The sequence below is a fragment of the Papio anubis genome, chromosome 2 (assembly GCF_008728515.1).
Source record: "Papio anubis isolate 15944 chromosome 2, Panubis1.0, whole genome shotgun sequence".
Taxonomy (NCBI): domain Eukaryota; kingdom Metazoa; phylum Chordata; class Mammalia; order Primates; family Cercopithecidae; genus Papio; species Papio anubis.
In genome coordinates, this window is record NC_044977.1 from 73,845,103 (window position 1) to 73,865,180 (window position 20,078).

A 20,078-nucleotide genomic window follows, 5' to 3' on the forward strand; every position below is an offset into this window, starting at 1 on the left:
CTGAAAAACAACTGTGCTGTTACCTAAGGGATTACGAGCTTTCCAGCTGGCCTTTGAGCATGTTGCTCTCCTCTCTGTCATACTTTTCTCAGCTCTTGGCCGGGTCCTCTCTAGTTGTGTGATCCTAGGCTAGTGACTTAAACTGGCCTAGAGAACTTACCTGTAATGTAGAGAATGGTAGTAGTTACCCTGGTACCTGACTCAAAGTTGTTGTGATGGTGAAAGTGCACGAGGCATGTCGAGTTTTTGCTGAAATAAAGAACTAGAAGGTAATGAGGAAGAACCTAGACTTTGGGGCTAGGCACCCTGGGCCACTACCACTTACTGCTGGCGACCTTGGTCAAACTACTTAATGTCTGTGTTTCAGTTTCCTCATTGGTGCAGTGGAAATGTTCCTGAGACCTGTTTCCGAGGGCTGTAAAGATGCATGAATATACTGAAAAACTCTTAGAGCTGTGCCTGGCACATAGTCAGCCTTCATTAATTTATCTGCGTTTGTTTTTGTTACCACCATTCTCTGGGTTTCAGAATAAATCGCAAGCAACGAAAGAGTTCTTAGGCAAGCTGCCTGATTGGCAGCAGGTGCCCGACCTTAGTTTTTCTTGCTCTGATAAAACCTGGGGGTCTCTTGTAATAATAGGCGCGTTGATGGGTACTATGACAATTTATTAGCTGAGATTAAGACTAATGGAGAGTTTTCAGTGTCCCTGCATGTGGATGGGAAATGGATCACAGCAGGGTTGGAGGAGATAAAAGGTGAAGCAGAAACAATCTGATTTAGGGGGCAGTCAGATAAGAGACTGTTAAAGTAATTAATTGTCTGTTTCAACACACAAACAAGGGCCCTTTAAGTGGAGAAAGGATTTGCCACATGATACGGATCTGCCTTCTCTCTGCCAGATGCTTCAGCCATGAAGCTATTGAAACAGGCATTCTGTGTCCCACAGCCCAGTAATTGCCAAGCTTCATCCCTAACTGGCTTTGGCACTGAAGAAAGCAAATGGGATAATTCAAGGCCTTTCCTTTTTTTTTTTTTCCTTCTATTCATTTCTATAAAAGATGGCAGACAACCAGATTATTTTATTCAAGCACATGCTAGCTGTATACTTGTATGAGTACAGCTGTCATTTCAGTTGCCTTGTCTTCAAACAGAAACAAGATGCTCTGTGTTAGATGTACCTCCCTTAAAAAACTGAGAATAAGAGAACCGAGTTTTATCCCCTTGACTTTGCATCGCAAGTAATTTATTTCTAGCCCATCACCTGGCAGAAAGCCTGAACACTGTGCTTTGGTTTTCTTCAGGATTGTTGGGCTCACTTTGCAAGTCTGATTTTGGGTTCTCTTCCCAGATTTGGAAATACATGTCCATGTAAGGAGGCCAGATTGCACAGCCTCTGGGGGCAGACCAGGCGAGCTGAGCTTTGGTTCGTGGGTTTCCCCTTCCGTTAAGAGATATTAACTATGGAAATACAGATTTGGACTATTTGAGCAGGAAGGGAGCTTGGAGAGCAAATCTCGTCTGTGGAGAATTTTCAAAGTGTTTATGCACAAAAGTGTGTGCATATATGTTCATTTTTCTGGGGGATGCATCCAGAGGCTCATCAGAGTCCAGCTGGAACCTCAAATGGAAGAGAGTCCCTGAGTCCAGTTCCCTTGTTATTTCACAGATGAGGCACTGAAATAATTGGCCCCATGTGTCCCAAGCCCCTCAGAACTCCATGTGAGCCAGGATGTGAGTCTCTGGCTCTTGTTCCACACTTGTTGCCCCTTGCAAGGGCAAATTTCGGCCCATGGGGAGTGTTCTCACCGATGGTCTTAGGGGCACTTTTGTCCCGAACCTGCCTCTTGGCTTGTTCTCACCGTTCCTTGTCTTGATTTCTGAGTTCTATGCGAAGCTGATGGCAGATAGGAGATGCTTCCCGTTAGTGTTTATTTCTAGCCATGGGTGTGATCAATAGCTAGTTTTTGTGACCTCATGTGACTTCTTTCCCTTTGAAAACCCACTGCTAAATTCTTTCTCTTTTCTCCAACATTAGAATATAGGTTTACTGTGGCAGATTCAGCAACGTTCGTTTATTTCTCTCGTATGCGTATGATTTCAGACTAATTTAAATGCTTTACATGATTAATTTCTTGTTGTTGTTACAGGTACCTCAATAATAATGAGTTGACAGCCATACCATCCCTGGGCGCTGCTTCATCACATGTCGTCTCTCTCTTTCTGTAAGTGGTGCCGTTTGGGGGACTCTGGGTTGTGTGGTGGGGCCATGGCGTTTGTTGCCTTGCTGATACCTTGTGGCAGGATAACTTGAGTTCATGTGCTCGCTGGTGAAGAAAGACCTCTCTTCATGTGGCCCTAATGATTACGACAGATGCTTTGCTTGCTTCTTTTGGGGTTTGCAGAATTAAAAGCTGGAAGTTTTACCTCATCTTTAATTTGCAAGAAAGTAGGTCTTTTTTTTTTTAATGCCCAGAGGTATATGGAACTAGATTTCTTGCTTCTGTGGTTGATTAAGCTGCAACTTCAAATAAAACTGGAGTTAAAGGAAGCAGTGTCAATTATAAGACAGCAAGCTCATCTTTGTGCCAGTGAATTTGGTAATGTGACTCAGTTTACTTTATGGCTTTAAGAAAAAGAAAGTACCCCCAGGCGTCTGGGATCAATGTAAAAGTATGTTGTCATGGTCAAGTGTTAGATAAGATACAGTCTATTTTTTATACACAGCACACTGGAAATGCAAAAGCAAATGAAGGGCCTTAGCTAAAAAGACAGGAAGGCACCCATTGGGAGTACTATCATTTGTGCTGTTACAGACTTTTGCTAGAGAACTGAGCACTGGTCCTACCCCTATTTCTTCAGCAGTCAGGTGGAGGAGCTTGCTTGTTTTAAACTCGCCCAGAAGACTTTCCAGATAAACCAGCCATGAGTCCAACAATTTTCTCTGCCAGATTTTATTGGCAGCTTCCCCAGCAGAGCACCTCCCTCTTCACACTGAATTTCCTGTTTCCACTCCAGGCTTGCATAGTTTAATTTTATTCTGATTTTGCTGGTTTTATAATTCGTTTGCTCACCTGTGTGAATCTTATCTCAATACTGAGGCTCGGCAGGCCGAGCAGAGAAACTTTGCAGGAAGGTGCTATTAATAAGAGTGCTGGCATAGCTTACAGATCTTGGATCTTTGGCTGGCAGCACGCCCTGTGTTCAGGAGGTGCTGTGTCCCTGTGAAACATGGTCTTGGGCTTAACCCTTTTCATGGCATTGTGGGATTGCAGGAGAATGTGGGGGGTTAGAATTGCAACTCACTGTGTGCCCTGAACAGATGACCTAGTCTCTCTGAACCTCATTTCTCTCATTTACATAATGGTTTTTGACCCATTTTATACATGAAGAAAGTGAGACCTGGGGGAGTGGAATGTATATGAAGCTCCCAGCATTGTGTGGGAATGTTTGACAAATGGTGGATACTGTTGTTGGCTGGTAGCTAGTTGTCACCTAGCTCCTTGGATCTCGGCAGGATCTCACCTTTAAGGCCACAGGATTTAAGAGTCAGTCCTTGTTCCTGTAAAGTGCTGGAAGGAAGGTTTGTGGCCCTTTGTTCCCTTGACGGGTAAAGGTCTGACTTTATTTTGTACCCACCTGGTATGTGGGCCCAGCATCTGGAAGGTGTTTAATTTTTGGCTTAATCAATGAGTTCATCTTATGTGAGGCTAATAGGGATGTGATAACCTGTTGTGTGTCAATAAAGCAAAGCACTTGAAGATGCTAGGAGCTCCTTGCCGCTTAAAACACAGGTCATGGACCATCAGTATTGAGTTAGCCTTGAGCTTGTTAGAAATGCAGAACCTCAGGCTTGATGCCAACACTACTGGATCAGAAGCTCCATTTAACAAGGGCCCTGGCCGTTTGTCCACGAGTTCAAGTTTGAGAAATGCTGATGTAACTCCTCCTGTTCCTCACATGGTGAGGAAGCTAGGGCCACAGAGAGTATCTCTGTGTTATCAGAGAAGAAACTGAGCCTCCCTGGAGGTCTTCTAAGTTGCAAAAGTGAGAAGTGGAACTGAGACCGGATACAAATGCCTTTACATCACTCCTTTATATAACCCCATGCACTCGGGGCAGGAGCACGGCAGGTGACTCTGAACCACGCTGTGCCAGAGGCAGGCAGGGCCCCCAGCTCGCCCCATGGGCCTGTGGCAGTTCGAATTGCACCTTGCTCTGCTGACTAAAAATACATTTCTGTTCCTTGGCCCAAGTGCCAAGAGAAGTGGGGCTGTTTGGCCTTGTTCCTGCTATTCCATTAGACAGCATTGAAATACGTAAAGCAAGAGAGAGAAAAAAAAGACTTGCTCCCTGTTTGGATTCAGTTTGGAAAATGCAGGTTAGCACTGGCAGCCAGCTCTTTGGCTTGAAGTTGGGCACCACCTGATTTGGTCAGTGATTTCTCTGAAACGACAGAAACTGAAGGGGCTCTATCTTGGTTTTCTCTGAGGTGCCTGTGTTCCCCGTTCTTAGACTGGATGCCTGGATTCAGTGCTGGCAAGTTAGGTTAGCAGTGTGACATCTGAGCGGCTGGATTATTGATAATCCTTCATGCCTTTTCTGTATTTCCCAAGTGGACCGTGCGAAGGACAAGGGAGAAAACAACAGAGCAGGCAGTGGGTGAGCATCGTTTTATAGCCCAAAGAACCACCTTCCTCATCCTAACCAATGAAGGCAGAAGACTTAGCAGCCCCGTCCACATGATGATTCCGGTCATCCAGGCTTTGAACAGCAGGTTTTGCTGATGTGTCTGTTACTTTTCGGAACTAGTGAACTGAAGGGTGTCACGTGTTCTGTAAATATTTAGCAGGCACTTTTTGTGCCCCTGCGGTTGTGGCCCAGAGGCTGTCCCAAGGAGAAGCGGAAGCCTCAACACATCATTTGAAAATGTGGTAGTTAATAGTTAGATGCTTATAGTCCTTAATCCTCAAATTCTTATTCCATTTTTGTGGGCAGACAGAGGATCAGAAAAAAATAATCAAAATGTGCACAGAGAATAGAGCAAATGTCTGCTGAGGCCATGTGAGTGATAGGAGCGCAGACAACTTTCTTGGGACAAGTTTATAGGTAGATGCATCACAGAAAAGTCGGGGCCAGGTGTGGGTCCTACCGTCTCTAATGTAGTTGTGACATGGGATACATACATTGCTTTTTTTCTCATTCGTTGAATGAGGAAGTTGAAGCAGATGGTAGAAGTACCCTCGAAGCTTGTGTATTCTCTTTGTGACCCGAAAGTTGAGAGTGGGGGCAATAACATCACAAAAGACATAGTTACCCTCTGACCAATAACCACTGTTGTTGCTTTCTATCTTTTCACAGAAGTAGTAGGTTTGTTAATTTTCAGCTCGGACACCTATAATTATGGACTTTTGCCTCTGAAAGTTGGCCCTTTCTCTCTGTGTTTCATTCTGCTTATGCAGGAGCGAGCCGACTTCCCAGACACCAGAGCCCTCCTGAGCTGGGTGGCACCGTTGGGAGAGCCTCGTGGGAAGAGGCAGTGCTCTGCACCTGGCTTTTTCTATCAGGGCTTCAAAAGAGACTTCCATAGTTTTGGGAACTGGAGTCATACAGCAAAATTTCAATTGGTTAATACCTTCTGATTAAAGGAATCTAATTCAATTAACATATTTGTCAAGGAACAGATTTATTTGCGTCTTATTCTGAGGATAATGCCGGAGCCATTTGTCCTTAATAAACAGAAAGCATAGAACGCAAGGAAAGCTCTTAATAAGACTGGGTTCCGGTGAGGGAGCTAATTTCATAAAATAGTGCTGAGAAAAAGAAACAGACTTTTGTTAAATGGGGGCAGAAGCTGCCAGTAGATTTTTATGTTTGACATTTTTTTTTTTTAATTTGAAATCCAGGAAACTCATGTTACAATTCCCACAGCAACAGTAATTTTGTCTGATGCATAAATGATATTTCTGTTAAGGAAAAATCCCTGCTTTTCCTGTGGTGTTGCTGCACTTGTACCGTTGAGAAGATTGGTGACAGTGAAAATCATTGAATTTTTCAGTCCTGGGAGTAAAAATGCATGTGGTATAGTCGGCCTTAGCTTCTGTCTCCTGTGCATGGACTGCAGCATGTTACCCATAGGGTTGGCCTTGTCCATCTAACAACTTCTCCAGCTGGTTTTTTTCTAGACCTCATCCCTTTATGGTGCCTTGTCATTTGCTCTCCCCCAGCCTGTGTCCTCGACCAGCTGGAAGACCTAGGCAAAATTTAGGGGCACGCAATTAATTGTGACTTTGTAATATTGCTATTAAAATTTATTAGGTTTATGTTGCATTTGAAAACACGTTGAAACGCCTTTTACTTCTAATCTTGAAAAAATGTTTTTCAAAACTATTTTTTTAATGATATAAGATAAATGTACCGGGGCGTGAGGAGGCGATGTGGGGATGGTCAATCGGTACAAAAAAATAGAAAGAATGGCTGGGTGCGGTAGCTCACGCCTGTAATCCCAGCGCTTTGGGAGGCCAAGGCGGGCAGATCACACGGTTAGGAGATCGAGACCATCCTGGCTAACACGGTGAAACCCTGTCTCTACTAAAAATATAAAAAATTAGCTGGGCGTGGTGGCGGGCACCTATAGTCCCAGCTACTCAGGAGACTGAGGCAGGAGAATGGCGTGAACCTGGGAGGCGGAGCGTGCAGTGAGCCGAGATCGTGCCGCTGCACTCCAGCCTGGGCCACTCTGCCTCAAAAAAAAAAAAAAAAAAAAAAATAGAATGAAGACCTATTTGATAGCACAACAGGGTGGCTACGGCCAATAATAACTTAATTGTACATTTAAAAATGATTAAGAGTGTATTGGATTGTTTGTAATACAAAGGATAAATGCTTGAGGGCGTGGAGACCCCATTCTCCACGATGTGATTATTATGCACTGCATGCCTGTATCAAGACATGTCATGTATCCTATAAATACATATACCTACTATATACTCACAAAAAAATCAGAAAATTTAAAAAGATAAACTTACCATTAACTTACCATTTAAAAGCCACTTGTAGTACATTCTCAGTGTTGTACAACCATCACCACTACAGAATGCTAGAACATTTTCATCACCCCCCATCCCCTGCCAAGAAAAACCCATATTCCTTCAACAGTCACTTCCTATATCCCTCACCCTAGTCCCTGGTAACCACTTGCTTGAAAACTTTTTGAGGAAAGCATTTTTCTCTCCTGTTAACAAATGAACCTGCAAGACTTAGTATATAAATAACTTAATAAAAATATCTGAGGTGGCTTTATATTTTGCTGTGACCTCTTAGCTGAAGAGAAAGTGATTAAATGAAAGGGATAGGAAGGCCAGGCATGGTGGCTTATGCCTGTAATCCCAGCACTTTGGGAGGCTGAGGCAGGTGGATCACCCGAGGTCAGGAGTTGGAGACCAGCCTGGCCAACATGGCGAAACCCCGTTTCTACTAAAAATACAAAAATTAGCCGGGTGTGGTGGCAGGTGCCTGTAATTCCAGCTACTTGGGAGGCTGTGGCAGGAGAATCACTTGAACCTGGGAGGTGGAGGTTGCAGTGAGCTGAGATCACACCATTGCACTCTAGCCTGGGAGACAAGGCTAGAGTGTCTCAAAAAAAAAAAAAAAAAAAAGGAAAAAAGGCCATAGGGGAGGATAGGATAGGGTAGGATACTTAACATCCCTCTATTGTAATTTCTGGAGAATAAAACTTGGAAGGAAAGAAATGCAGTGTCCTACCTGTGATCAAGGGGAGGTGGTCACCTCCCCCCTTCCCTGGGGGCAAGTGAAGAGTGGACGAATCCCTGGTTGGGGTTGGAGGGATCTGAGGCAGCGAAGGCCTGAGCCCTCTTCTTGGCTGGATCTGTTGGTGAAGTAAAATCAATAGGAATACTTAACTCTCAGGGTACCTAGCAAACCCTCTGGAAAAGAAGAGGGGCGAAATCAATCTTCTTTACAGGCTCGTTAATGCAAAGATCAATTCGCATTAAAGCATAATTAAAGAGTGAGCCTTAGAGAGAGGCAGCTGTGATCTGCTGCAGCTCAGGGCTGGGGGGAATAATGAGAGTCCCTCAGGGGGCTCAAGCTGGAAGCGACCTGGAATGCAATGTCGCAAAGTTAGTCTCAGCCTCATGACCTGAGTTAAGGTTGTTAATAATCAGGCTTGAAGCACAGGTGAGATTATACTGAGGCACAGGCAGCGGCTGGCATTCCCACTGCATGTGTATGTGGGGATGGGGGGACATATTCTCCATCTAAGGAGCTGGGTTGAGACATCTTGCCCTTCTCTTCACTGCCTGCCCTTAAAACTTTCTCCATATTGCATCTCCTGAAGAAAGGCATCCTTCACTGGCATAATAAAGAATTGATGTGAAACGTTTTTGCATGTGATGTTTATCTTTGGAGGGATGAAATAAGAATTTGTCTTTAAAAGTTGAGTGGTAATCTCAGATGGTGGAGCTCTTTGTGCATTTATTGCTAGCTGGACCTGTGGGCACCATAGGTGTGTGTACAGTCGAGGTGATGCTCCCCATGACCAAGGGTTACCCCATTCTTCCTTCGGAGGAATTATCTGCTGGCCCCTCTACCAGTCACCAGATTAAGAGTGGACCTAATCAAGCGTGTTAGAAAATATGAAAACAAGTATATGTCCCCATGCTACTTTGGACAGGCTTCCCCCACATAGCAACCTGATTTAGCCTTACTGTTGAAGGATGGCCAGTCCGTTTGGGTGTCAGTGTAAAAGTAAACCTTACCTGGGCTATTGGCATTCTGTTGCTCTGGCAATAACATGAATGCTCATTAAGAGTGTGGAGTTCAGAGTGAATGACTGCAGCTACTTTGGGAAGAAACTGTGAGCAAAGCTGTGTTTTAAAAGGCCCAGGTTGAGTTTAAGTGAATGCCTTTTGTTCCTTGAGTAGTCCGAAGCTGTTTTGTTTCCCTGATGCTAAAGGGGGAAGATACAGCCCTAGTCAAAAAAAAAAACAGCACAACAGGGAGAAATACACACACACACACACACATATATATAATAAAATTATCTAAAGTTCTGTTCCTCTTCTGAGTTTTCAAAGATGTATTCACTTCCTGCCCTGTTGGCCCAGATTTTTGTTGATGTGAGCTGATTGTTTCTTCCGGATAAAACCTCATGCCGGTTCCCTTGGGAGATGGCAGCTTCCCCTCACTGGTAGACCACCTGTAGGGCTTGCTGAGACACAGGTCACTGGGTCTCAGCCTCGTTTCTGGCTTGGCTCAACGGGTCTGAGATGGGACAAGAGAATTTGCTTTGCTCATGAATTCCCAGGTGATGCTGCCGCTGCTGCTGGCCTGGGAACCTGGCTTTGAGAACCTCTGCTGGGGCTCATATGGGGCTGGGGGGAGCCCCAAGGCTCATGTGTCAGTTCTGACCAAGCTGTTTAGGCCTTGGGGGACAGTAAATTATGTAGATCCACTCCTAATGTCACCAGTGTGGAGGCAGGCATTTGTTTAGGACAGTGGGTCTCTATGGCCCTGGTAATGGCTTCTGAGAAAGGCTCTGGGGCAGTGGGCAGAGTGAGCTCCAGTACCACGGACAGAACAGACCTGGGTGGCTCAGGGTTTGAGGCCCATGGCTGTTACACATTTGCTTGTGCTTAATTTGCTGTTTGTTGGTGACTACTCAAGTCTCCCCAGCAGACCTTCACTGGCTACTGCAGAGGTGGAGAGCGCTTCGTGAGCAGCCCAGCGTGGCAGGAGCCCTGTTATTCTCTCAGCCGGTGAGTGCTGGCAGCTCCCCTTACAGCTGAGCATCCCCTCTCCCCCGGCCGGAGTCAGTTTTAGCACACTTACCGTTCTTTTGATTATCCGTTACTCGTATCTGATCAGTCTTTATCCTCAGCTAAGACTTGAATGGAACCTCTTTTTCCAGATGGAAGTTAACAGGCGTGTCTGAAAGGTGGGCGTGTTTTCCCCCACCCTACTGGGGTCCACACCTGCCCTGTTGCCCCTTTGTAGCACTGCATTGTTTATGGCCAGATTACTCTCCTCCCATTTTCCCAGCCTGGGGACTATGTTCCAGGTCAACAGTGGGCAAAAGAGATGAAAAAGTGGAAGAAACCTCAGCTGGTTCATGATGGAGACTGTGGGCTCATCTGTACGGCTGCTGTGAAGTTGGCCGGCACATGCCCCACACAAGGCCTGGCATGAGCAAACAGGTCGGGTCCTATGGGCCTGGAGTTACTGCCCTCGAGGAACTGGCAGTCTAGCTGCAGAGGAAGATGGGTGGACAGACAGTTGTCATACAGGGGCTGGGGAATGTCTAAGGGGCATCTCACTGCCCATCACTGATGGGGCATATGACAAAGAAGGTTCCCAGATGAAGCGACATTTTAGCTGAGGCTCCCTGTTCTGCAAACCCCTTTCTCTTCCCCTACATGGAGGTGTAAGTTACAGGCATTAAATGGAACACCCTAAATGTTCAGCCAACACTTTGGGTACTTGGAGGAGCATTCAGAGGAATACGAAAAGGACATGGCTAATTCCATTTTTAGGCCAATATGTGTACACATACACCCCCTCACTCACTCCCCACCCCCAACACACACCCTCCCTTCCCTGCCTTTTTTCTTTTTCAACAGGCAGGCTTTTATGAAGAGCCAGCAGGCCGCTGTTGGAAGGAAGAGCAGGGCCCGTGGTTCTTAGAACTGCAGCCTCATCAGATGCTAGATACCACCAAGGAGCCTCAAAATAGAAAATTAAACACCCAATTTACAAAGAAAGCAGCTCTCTGTCCCGGAAACTTGCCAGGGATTCCTTAGTGCAGACTGCCACTTGCCCCCAGTCTAAGCGAGCCTTTCGCTGGGAAAAGAGCCGCTGTGGCCTCCGCAGCCAGCCTGCCAAATTACACAGTCATGACTTGTCATTTTCCTTCCTTTTCTTTCCTTTTTTCTCCTTTCTTTGAGAGTGGGGGTGGTGAGCCAGCCAGATGAGAGGTACATCTGCAAGTCATTTGCTGAGAAAGTGAAGGGAACACCAGCTGTGGGGTTGGGGGAGCCGAGGAAGGGGAGAGGAAGGGGAGAGCCCGTGGAATAGGAGCTTGGTTGTAGAGATCACTGCCTCTTTTGGAAACTCGGTAGCTTTTGTCGAGTGTAGGGCTTTTTTCCTTTCCGCCACCCCGCCCACCTCTTTCTCTCTTTCTTTCCTTTTTCCTGATGACCATGTAAGCTTTAAATATAGCCCAAGATCCAGTGGGGACCCGGGTTGTTCCCCGATGTTGGAGAGGCAGTGGAGGGGAAGTGCCACTCCTTCCAGCAGTGAGTGCTGAAAACCCTCCAGGGCTGCTTGAAATGGAGCCGGGAAGCAGAGCTGCTCTGTCATTGCACAATCTCCCGTGTGAAAGGGGTTGGCTCCAGCCCATATCAACAGTCTCATTCCAACTGGGACCATTTCCTCCTCCTCCTCCTCCTTCTCCTCCCCCTCCTCACTTCCTGCAGGTGGCTTCTGTAATCCAGTTACCGCTGGGAAGCCTCATGTGCATATGCACCTAATCCGAAAATGGCTGGCTTGACTTTGACCTGTGTGCTGACCTTGCAGGGAAGGCAGGGCCTATTGTGTCTGCTCACACCTGGGAGCCATTTTCAGCTTTTGTAGCCCAAGTGGCAGAAATATGTTTGTGTTTATGCAGGGCCTTTCCTTCATAAGGCCTGTCATTGTTGGGCCATACATAGGGAATATTGGATTCCCCCTGCTTGTTTAAAGGCAAGAGTTTTTAAATATAGAATAGGTTACTCAGTATATTGAGTCCTATGAAATTGCTGTTTGTGTTTTGTTCAGTAATGGTCAAACATCAGCAGTCTTGTATTCAGCCTTTTGAGAAGAAAAAATAGTGACAGTCAGCATATATGGTAAACTGATACTGGCAGGCATTGCTCTGTGGGACCTCCCAGGACCTGTCTTACTGTGTCAACTCTGCAGTCCTATGAGACACAGGATCTGTTAAGCACAATTTACAGGTGAGGCACCTAAGGCACAGAGAGGGCAAGGAACTTGCTCGAGGTCACAGAGCTAGGAGGCATCAAAGTTGGATCCTGTTATTTCTCTCCATCTCTGGGGCTTATGCTCACTGTACCCTTGGAAGTATGTGGTCTGGGAGCTTAGAAGGGTCTTGTCATTTTAAGTGCTAACATTTCAAACTGTACTAGGTGTGGGAAGCCTTGGTATGGTGGCCCAAAGGCTCGGATGTTGCTCTGGAGTGTGGAGTGAGATGCTGCTACCCTGCAAATGCAGCACGCATCTCCCAAAGTGGTGCCGCGTGCCTCTGTAATGCCCTTGCTTTAAAAGCCTGTTTCTAGCCCGAGGTGAACTTGCTTTGGGGAGCTCTTGGTATGATTTTCTTTCATTGATGCGAAGTAACAGGAGGTCCTTCCCCGCACTGTCTCTGCCTGTCTCTCTCTCATGTCAGTTCGAAGCTGATTATGCCGGCCATCTGTGGAAGGTACAGTGAGGAAAAACACTCTTGTCATCAGGTCTCGGCAGAGCCCAGACTTGTTTGATTGTGCCAGTAGATTCTCAGATAGTGGCTATCTGCCCCCGAAGACATCACTTCAAGGCGAATTCCTCTGCAGTTTCCTCACTTCCTGGATGCCTTTCAAACCCAAACAGCTGAAATAAAGGTGCCAGTTTGTGGTTTTTTTTTCTTCCCAGCTTCATCAACCAGGAGATGAAATGTGTGCTGTGAAGTGTGCAGCCCCCGAGGTACTCATGGGCTGTCCTCTCAGGGGCCACTGGCTTCTGTTCAACTAGCTGTCCTATTGTAGAGTCTCTTTGGGGGCTCTGATACATTTTTTCCTCAGGGACGGCTGCTGTGAAACTGGTTTGTAAATAGCTGGGCTCCTTCTCCACATAGTGGTAGGATAAAGGTAGGTACAAATGGATCTCTTCACGTTACCGTGATTCAGTCATCATGTGGGCTTTATAGAGAGGGGGCAGTTTTGCACACTGCTGAAGAGAAGGCTCTATATCCATCAGATCTGGGTTTGAGTCCTGCCTGCATCACCTTTGCTATGTCACCTGGGCAGGTTCTCTCAGGCCTCAGTTTTCTCACTCATAAAATGATACTTGCTGATAAGGTGGTAGTTAGGATGAACTAAACAGTATGTGTCCTCAGTATAGTGTCTGGTATATACTGAATGTGCATGGAGTGTTAGACACTCTTGCTATCTCGGACAGCTTTGTACTGAGCACCTTTGGGGCTGTGGGTAAAGCAAGCCTGCTTTTGCTGCTGTGTTCTGAGGGGCATTGCTGCTGTGCTCTGAGGGGGCATTGCTGCTTTCTACACTGAACCCTGGAGGCCACCTGGTGTTGGAGATTGGAGAGCAGTCTGTACATCCCATAAAAATGGATCTTACTTGCAGATATCCATCATGGCTCACCCTCCTATAAACCAGTTGAAGCTTACAGAAAACCCCTGTATGTGTATCTGTTCATTCCTCTTACGGGAGCTGTTGAGGACAGCAGCAGAGTTTATTTTCTCTCCTCTCTTCTCATCTTCTGTTTCTCTGCCTAGGGTAGGTGCAGCAAAGTGCTAGGCAAATGTTTAAGCAGTGGCTCACATAGTAGAATGACCTGGGGAGCTTAAAAAAAACTACGTGTCTGCGTCTCAGGGCGGTTAAATCAAAACCTCAGAGTTAGCGGGCTGGGGAGCAGAGTAGGGGTGAGTGTTGGGCCCAGGCGGTGTGGTGGTTTTTTAAAAAGTGCTCCAGGTCATTTCAGTGTGCAGCCAAAAGCTTTAATAAGCCACAGCTGGGTAATTGCAAGTGAAAGGCATTGTTCCGCCTCTTCTCTCCTCCCCTCTCATAACTATCTTTTAAAATACCCAGGCTCCCCCACCTCCTTGCCCTCTACTCCTTTTTTTCTCTTTCTTTCTCACCAGGTGGAGGGGAAATAAATATTGAGGCTGGCCTTCATTTTAGTACTTATGACTCTGGGGATCCCTAGTAGAGGTTTTAGTTACCTCTTTCACCATTGATTTAAGTTGAAGATACTGTGCAGTTAGCCACAGCGTGATTAGGAAGTTGCTTTGGTGGTGCACGAGTGAGGGTGTTTGGTCTGATTAGACCTGCCCACTTTATTTGGAGATCACAGAATTCAACTGTGGATTTGCCCCTTATCTGGGTCATTCTTTCTGCTGATAGCCAGCCCACCCATCTGTCATTTGCATTCTGCCTATCTGTCAGAAATGTCCCATTATGATGGTGGAAAAAACTCCCATTATAGTAAAACAAGAGGCAAAACTGACTTACTCTAAGCTCCTTAAACGCCTTTTTTTTTTAAATAAGTTCAAAAGTAAGACTTGGCTCTTAAAAAAAAAAAATGTAAATAGATGATATAGAAACTGAAGGACCTCACCCAAAAGCTTTATTGTAATATAGCAAAGTTCTGGTGCTAAAATTGAGTTGGAGAATTGTATAATGGGATTTTGTGAAGGTTGTGTTTGGAATTGGATGCTTGGATAAGTTGCAAAGAGTAGAACTTTGGAAATGAGAAAAAAAAATTCCCCTTGGACTTTTTAGAATGCGACTTATTTCTCCAAATCAAATGTACTTTTTATAAGGGGAAAAACAGTGGTTATCAACACGCATAGTGAAGTTTTTCTGCCTCGTAATGGTTTGGTTCTTCTCAATCGGAATGAGAGCTAGCGTGTTGAGAAAGCCAGCATGGGCTTTGTGGGCTGGGCCCGGGGAGACCTCAGTACAGCCCTTCCAGGGACTCCCCTTTCCCATGGCCTTGCCGACAGCCGTGATAAACCCTTTCATCACCTGCCTTTTCCTCACGGACTAGGCTGGCCCCTACCCCGTCTTCCTATCCTCTAGTGTGTGTTAACACTAGAGGATAGTGTGAGAACCCTGATTTGGTGATGCTATAGCAATTATGTGGTTCCAAGTAAGAGCCCAGTGCCTGTCTTCACTTTCCCCCATTCCCTGGAAAAGAGCTGTAGCCCCTGAAAGATTCAATATGTCGTCATCAAAGGAAATGGTGGTGTGGCAGAGATGTGCATCTCCTGCCTTGGTGGCCTCATGAGTCACCTCTAGGAAGAGAAAGCCAAAAGGTGTGAGTTGTTGGCACAATGGTGAGGACCAGGTGGACTTTCACAGGGCCATCCCTTTGTGGGCATTTCAATAGAGAGCATTGGCCCATTTTTGCTCACCTCCAACTGGGTGCCAGAATGTCTGCAGTAGTATCTCTGCCGCAGGGGTAGCCCTCTCACCGTCCTCTTGTGGGAACATAACCTAAGGCTCGTTCTGCCTCTTGGGAACTAGGAGGAGACATCCCTTCCTGGAGTGCACAGGGCCTTTTCCCCCTTGTTAGCACCAGTAGTGTTCAGAGAAACGAGTGTCGGGACACTTCGCGTGTGGTCCCTACTCTGACATTATGGATCCATTATAGGATCTTCCACAAAATACACCTCTTTGTGGCTTCTGTTCCCTCATCTGTAAGGAAAGGGGCTGGTTCAGTATCAGCCATATTCAACCAGGGTTAAAAACGCACATGGCTGCTTCCCTACTGGAGGCCTGGGCTGTATGTTCTTTGGAACAGACTCACATCTCTAGTTGAGAACTGCTATTGTGGGTGACCCCCTAGTTATGGGGCCCCAGGTTCCTGGCAGGCTCACATGTTTGTGAATTCTGTGGAGAGGGCCACCTGAGCCGGCTGTGCTCTATGCTGAGAAGTCTGCTTGGAGTGGGACAGGTGGTAGCACCCTAGCAGGCCCTTTGGGTCCAGAGCCAAATCTGGGCCATGCAACTCATCTCTACAGGGGGTCCTCAAGGCCTCGGCTCCCAAGCATCCAGATGTGACTCTCAGGCAGCCCTCATTCCTCCCTACTCCACGCCAACCACCCAGTGAAGTACCGTCATCGGTTCTTGGCGAAGACATGAATGAAGGGCCCCTTCGTGGCGTGCCATCCTCTATGGGACAAAGTCCCAGCTCTTTCAGAGTTGGCCCTGGCTCCATTTCTTCCTGTTCTCCCACCTCTAAATTGTGCGTAACGAAAGCCCATACTGGGTGTGTCTCTGGATCCTGTGCCTGGTTCATTTTGCCGCCTTGATCTGGAATGGCCACCCCCTCCTGACGACCTCCCCTGAAGACGTTGCGTTGCCCTCTGCCACTGCACCCATCACATCTCTCTGTCTCCTCGGGGGCTGGGGTGAGGGGCCAGTGGCACAGTAGCCGCATCCATTTTTCCTTCCAGCAACTGCTTGTAGCAGGCATCCCATCTGTGTGTGGATGAATGACTCTGAGGGACCAAGTGGAAGGGTCATCTCAAGGATAAGTGATTGTGGGATATGGGGCAGATACTAGGTTGTTTTAGATATTTATTCAAGGTGGAGAGGCAGGTTTGGGCACGTAATAATAGAAGTGGCATGCTGGGGGTCCCAGAGGACATGGCTCTCCAGCCAGGGGATAAGACTTGCTTTCCTGGATTTACTGAAGAGGCAGAGGCAGAGGCAGGGTGTCATGGGAGAAAAGGTATTAGTGGAAACTGCCATGTGAGAGGCCGCCTGGCCCAGAGGTGGACAGAGCTTGCCCCCAGGGTTCATTATCGGGGTTTGAGTCCTGGTTCTGCCACGTTCTAGCAGCAGCTTTCCAAGACTCAGTTTGCTTAGATGAGAGATTGCTCTTACCCCGCCACAGATGTGTCAGAGAAGGGCTCTCACAGTCTCTGCTTGCTTGTTTGAGGGGTCAGCAGGTGGTATGGGAAAGGCTTTCTCTGAAGTGAAGATGGAGAGTCACTGCAGATCCCTGCAGGCGTCCAGCCCATGCTGGGAGACGCCACCTATTCCCCACCGCAGAGACGGAGGGAAAATGAGGGAGGTGCAGCAGGCTGCGTAAAAGATTACAGTAAGGAGTGCCTGGATTCTAGAGGTGCCAGTAGATGCATTGAGGGAATAAAGAGTGCTCTGTAGTCAGAAAGTTCAGAAAACCCAGAGTTGAAGGTGAGCACCTTTCTTTCCTGCAGGATATTTCAGAGCCTTTAGTGCTTGATGTTCCCTTTTGAGTTTCCAAGGACAAGCAGAGGAGGTCTTCCTAAGATCATTTCATCATAGCTGTATTATGTTTTCGTTTTCTTTCAGAGGTAGGAAGGGAGATTTCAGGAGCATGAGAGGTGCTCACCTAGAGAATGATAAACTGCACTCCTCACATCCCCCTGGCAGGGGAGAGTACTGCTTCCCTGTCTCTAAATGCACATCCATGTGAAGTTTAGACTTTGCTACCATGGGCATACATTTCCCCCTCCTCTTCAGTTCTTCCTGTGCAGGCTTGTTACAGTTTGGCTTCATTTGGAGGCTGGCACCAGACCCCCTGGGCTCTGTGTTGTATGTCTTTTGACCTCTAATGAGGGGGAGAGACTTGGTTCCCACAGACAGTGAGTAGTGAGCCCCCTGGAATACTTGTTCTGTGGGATGTTAATGGTCATTTCATGAACAAAAGAATTTTGTGGTCATGTAAGTTTAGCAAATGCCAAAGCAAGCCGAGTGAAAGGTGTCCTTATCGTCGCTTCTAAGCTGCTTCCCTTTGCTGACCTGCTGAGGGGGTCTGCAAGAGGTGGTGGAGGAGAGGCCCCTTCCTGAACTTGCCTGTACCCGGAACCCTTTCCATGGAACACCTCCCAAGGCCAGTATTCGAGGGATAATGCTTTGGGAGTCTGGCGTCTGGCAGCCTGCATCTGCCACTTTCTGGGTATGCACGTCTGGCACATCTTCCTTGGCCAGGTAGTACTGGGAGAAGACACGGGTAGATGACAACCCCTGATGCCAGGCAAGGGCCACTGTAGCTGTCCTCAGCAACACCCTTGTCTCTAGGAGTCCCAGCCCTCAGCCCTTTCCTAAATGATGGGAAGTAATTAAACAGTTCATGCATATCCCCAGATTTCAGAAATCACACAGAGCCCAGTGGTAATTGGTGCTTGGCTCTGAGACTTGAGTCATACTATGTAAGTTTCTGCTGGTTTGAAGGATGGCTGGAGACTGAGTAAAGTAGCAGGAAGGCTGATTCTAGTGGAAACTCACCCAGACCTTCCCTGTGACTCCACCGTGAATGCCATGACACTTTTGTATTGTTGTTTTAATTATACTTTGGAATAATTGTTGATTCACATGCAGTTGTAAAAAGAAATAATATGGAGAGATCCTCATATACCCTTAAACCCAGTTTCTCCCAATGGTGACATCTTGTACAACTTTTCATAACCAGGATATTGACATCGATGCAGTCAGGATACAGAATATTTGTATCATCATAAGGATCTCTCCCCTTTATGGCCACAGTCATTTACTTCTTGCCCTCACACCCTTGGTTGTCTTTTTTTTTCTTTTTGATAAGACAGTCTTGCTCTGTCGTCCAGGCTAGAGCGTAGTGGTGCGATCTTGACTCACTGCAACCTCAGTCTTCCAAGTTTACACGATTCTCCTGCCTCAGCCTCCCAAATACCTGGGATTACAGGTATGCACCACCACACCTGGCTATTTTTTTTTCATTTTTTTATTTTTATTTTTCAGTAGAGGTGGGGTTTCACTGTGTTGGCCAGGCTGGTCTTGAACTCCTGACCTCAAGTGATCTGCCTGTCCGGCCTCCCAAAGTGCTGAGATTACAGGCTTGAACCACCATGCCCAGCCCCCTTGGTTGACTTCTAATGTGTTCTCCAAATTTGTAGTTTTTTCATTTAGAGTTTTATATAATGGAATAAAAGTATGGATAACCGTTTGGGATTGGCTTTTTTCACTTGGCATAGTTCCCTGAAGGTTCATCTAGGTTATTGTGTGTGTCATTTCATTCCTTTTTAATCACAGAGTTGTATTCCATAATATGGATATGCCATACTTTAACCATTTACGCGATGAAGGACATCTAGAATGTTTCCCGTTTGGGACTGTTACTAAAAAATTTTGCTATGAACGTTTGTGTTTGGGTTTTTGTGTGTGTGTGAACATAAATTTTCACTTCTCTGGGATAAATACCCAGGAGTGCAATTGACAAGATCATATGGGAGTTGCGTTTTTAGTTTTTTTAAGAAACTGTCAGATTCTTCCAGAATGGCCATACCATTTGACATTCTTACCAGCAATGTGTAAGCAATTCAGTTTCTGCACCATTATGGCCAGCATTTGGTGGTGTGTTTTTGTTTGTTTTTTTTTTTTTTTTGAGACAGAGTCTTGCTCTGTTGCTCAGGCTGGAGTGCAGTGGCACAATCTCTGCTCACTGCAACCTCTGCCTCCTGGGTTCAAGTGATTCTCATGCCTCAGCCTCCCGACTAGCTGGGATTACAGGCTTGCGCCACCACGCCCAGCTAATTTTTGTACTTTCAGTAGAGACGGGGTTTCGCCGTGTTGGCCAGGCTGGTCTTGAACTCCTGACCTCAAGTGATGCACCAGCCTCGGCCTCCCAAAGTACTGTGATTACAGGTGTGAGCCGCCACACCTGGCCGTTGTGGTGGTGGTGTTTTTTTTCAGCCATTCTGATAGATGTGTAGCAATATCTCATTATGGTTTTCATGTGTATTTCCATGGTGACCAATGATGTTAAGCATCTTTTCTTTTGCTTGTTTGCCACCTGTAGATTCTTTTTGGTAAAATGTCCATTCATGCCTTTTGCCCATTTTCTAATTGGATTTTTTGGTTGTTTGTTGTTGTTGTTTTGCTCTCAAGTTTTGTGAGATGTTTATGTAGTCTGGATATGTATTCTGGATACTAGTTCTTTGTTAGATATGTGATTTGTAAATACTTTCTCTCAATCTGTAGCTTGTCTTTTCGTTTTAGCAGAGCCTTTCACAGAACAAACATTTTAAATTTTGATAAAGCCTAATATGTGTTAAATTTTCCTTTTATGGATTGTACTTTTGGCATCAGGTCTAAGAATTTTACCTAACTCTAATTCCCAAAAGTTTTCTCCTGTGTTTTCTCTTAGAAGATCTGTAATTTTATGTTTTGCATGTAAGTTCACGGTGACATGTTTTAAAAAGCCTGAAATCAGGAAGAAACTTGAAGCTTGTGGTTCCACGAAAGAAAGAGAAGGAGAATTG

The 20,078-nt window shown here is 46.2% G+C and overlaps 1 protein-coding gene across 5 annotated transcripts in view; it reads left to right on the plus strand.

Annotated features, from left to right (window-relative positions):
• The window catches only part of LRIG1 (leucine rich repeats and immunoglobulin like domains 1), a 127,484-nt gene that overhangs the window by 46,391 nt on the left and 61,015 nt on the right, over positions 1-20,078 (plus strand). For 4 of the 5 annotated variants that reach the window (XM_021934252.2, XM_021934248.2, XM_021934247.2 and 1 more), the window contains exon 3: positions 2,149-2,223. The exons of the other annotated variant lie outside the window; for it this stretch is intronic. Coding sequence is in view for 3 of the 4 variants with exons in the window: in XM_021934248.2 (XP_021789940.2) it covers positions 2,149-2,223 (75 nt within the window). In the remaining variant the exon portion in view is untranslated. The remainder of the gene's footprint in view (positions 1-2,148; positions 2,224-20,078) is intronic. 5 annotated transcript variants of the gene reach the window in all.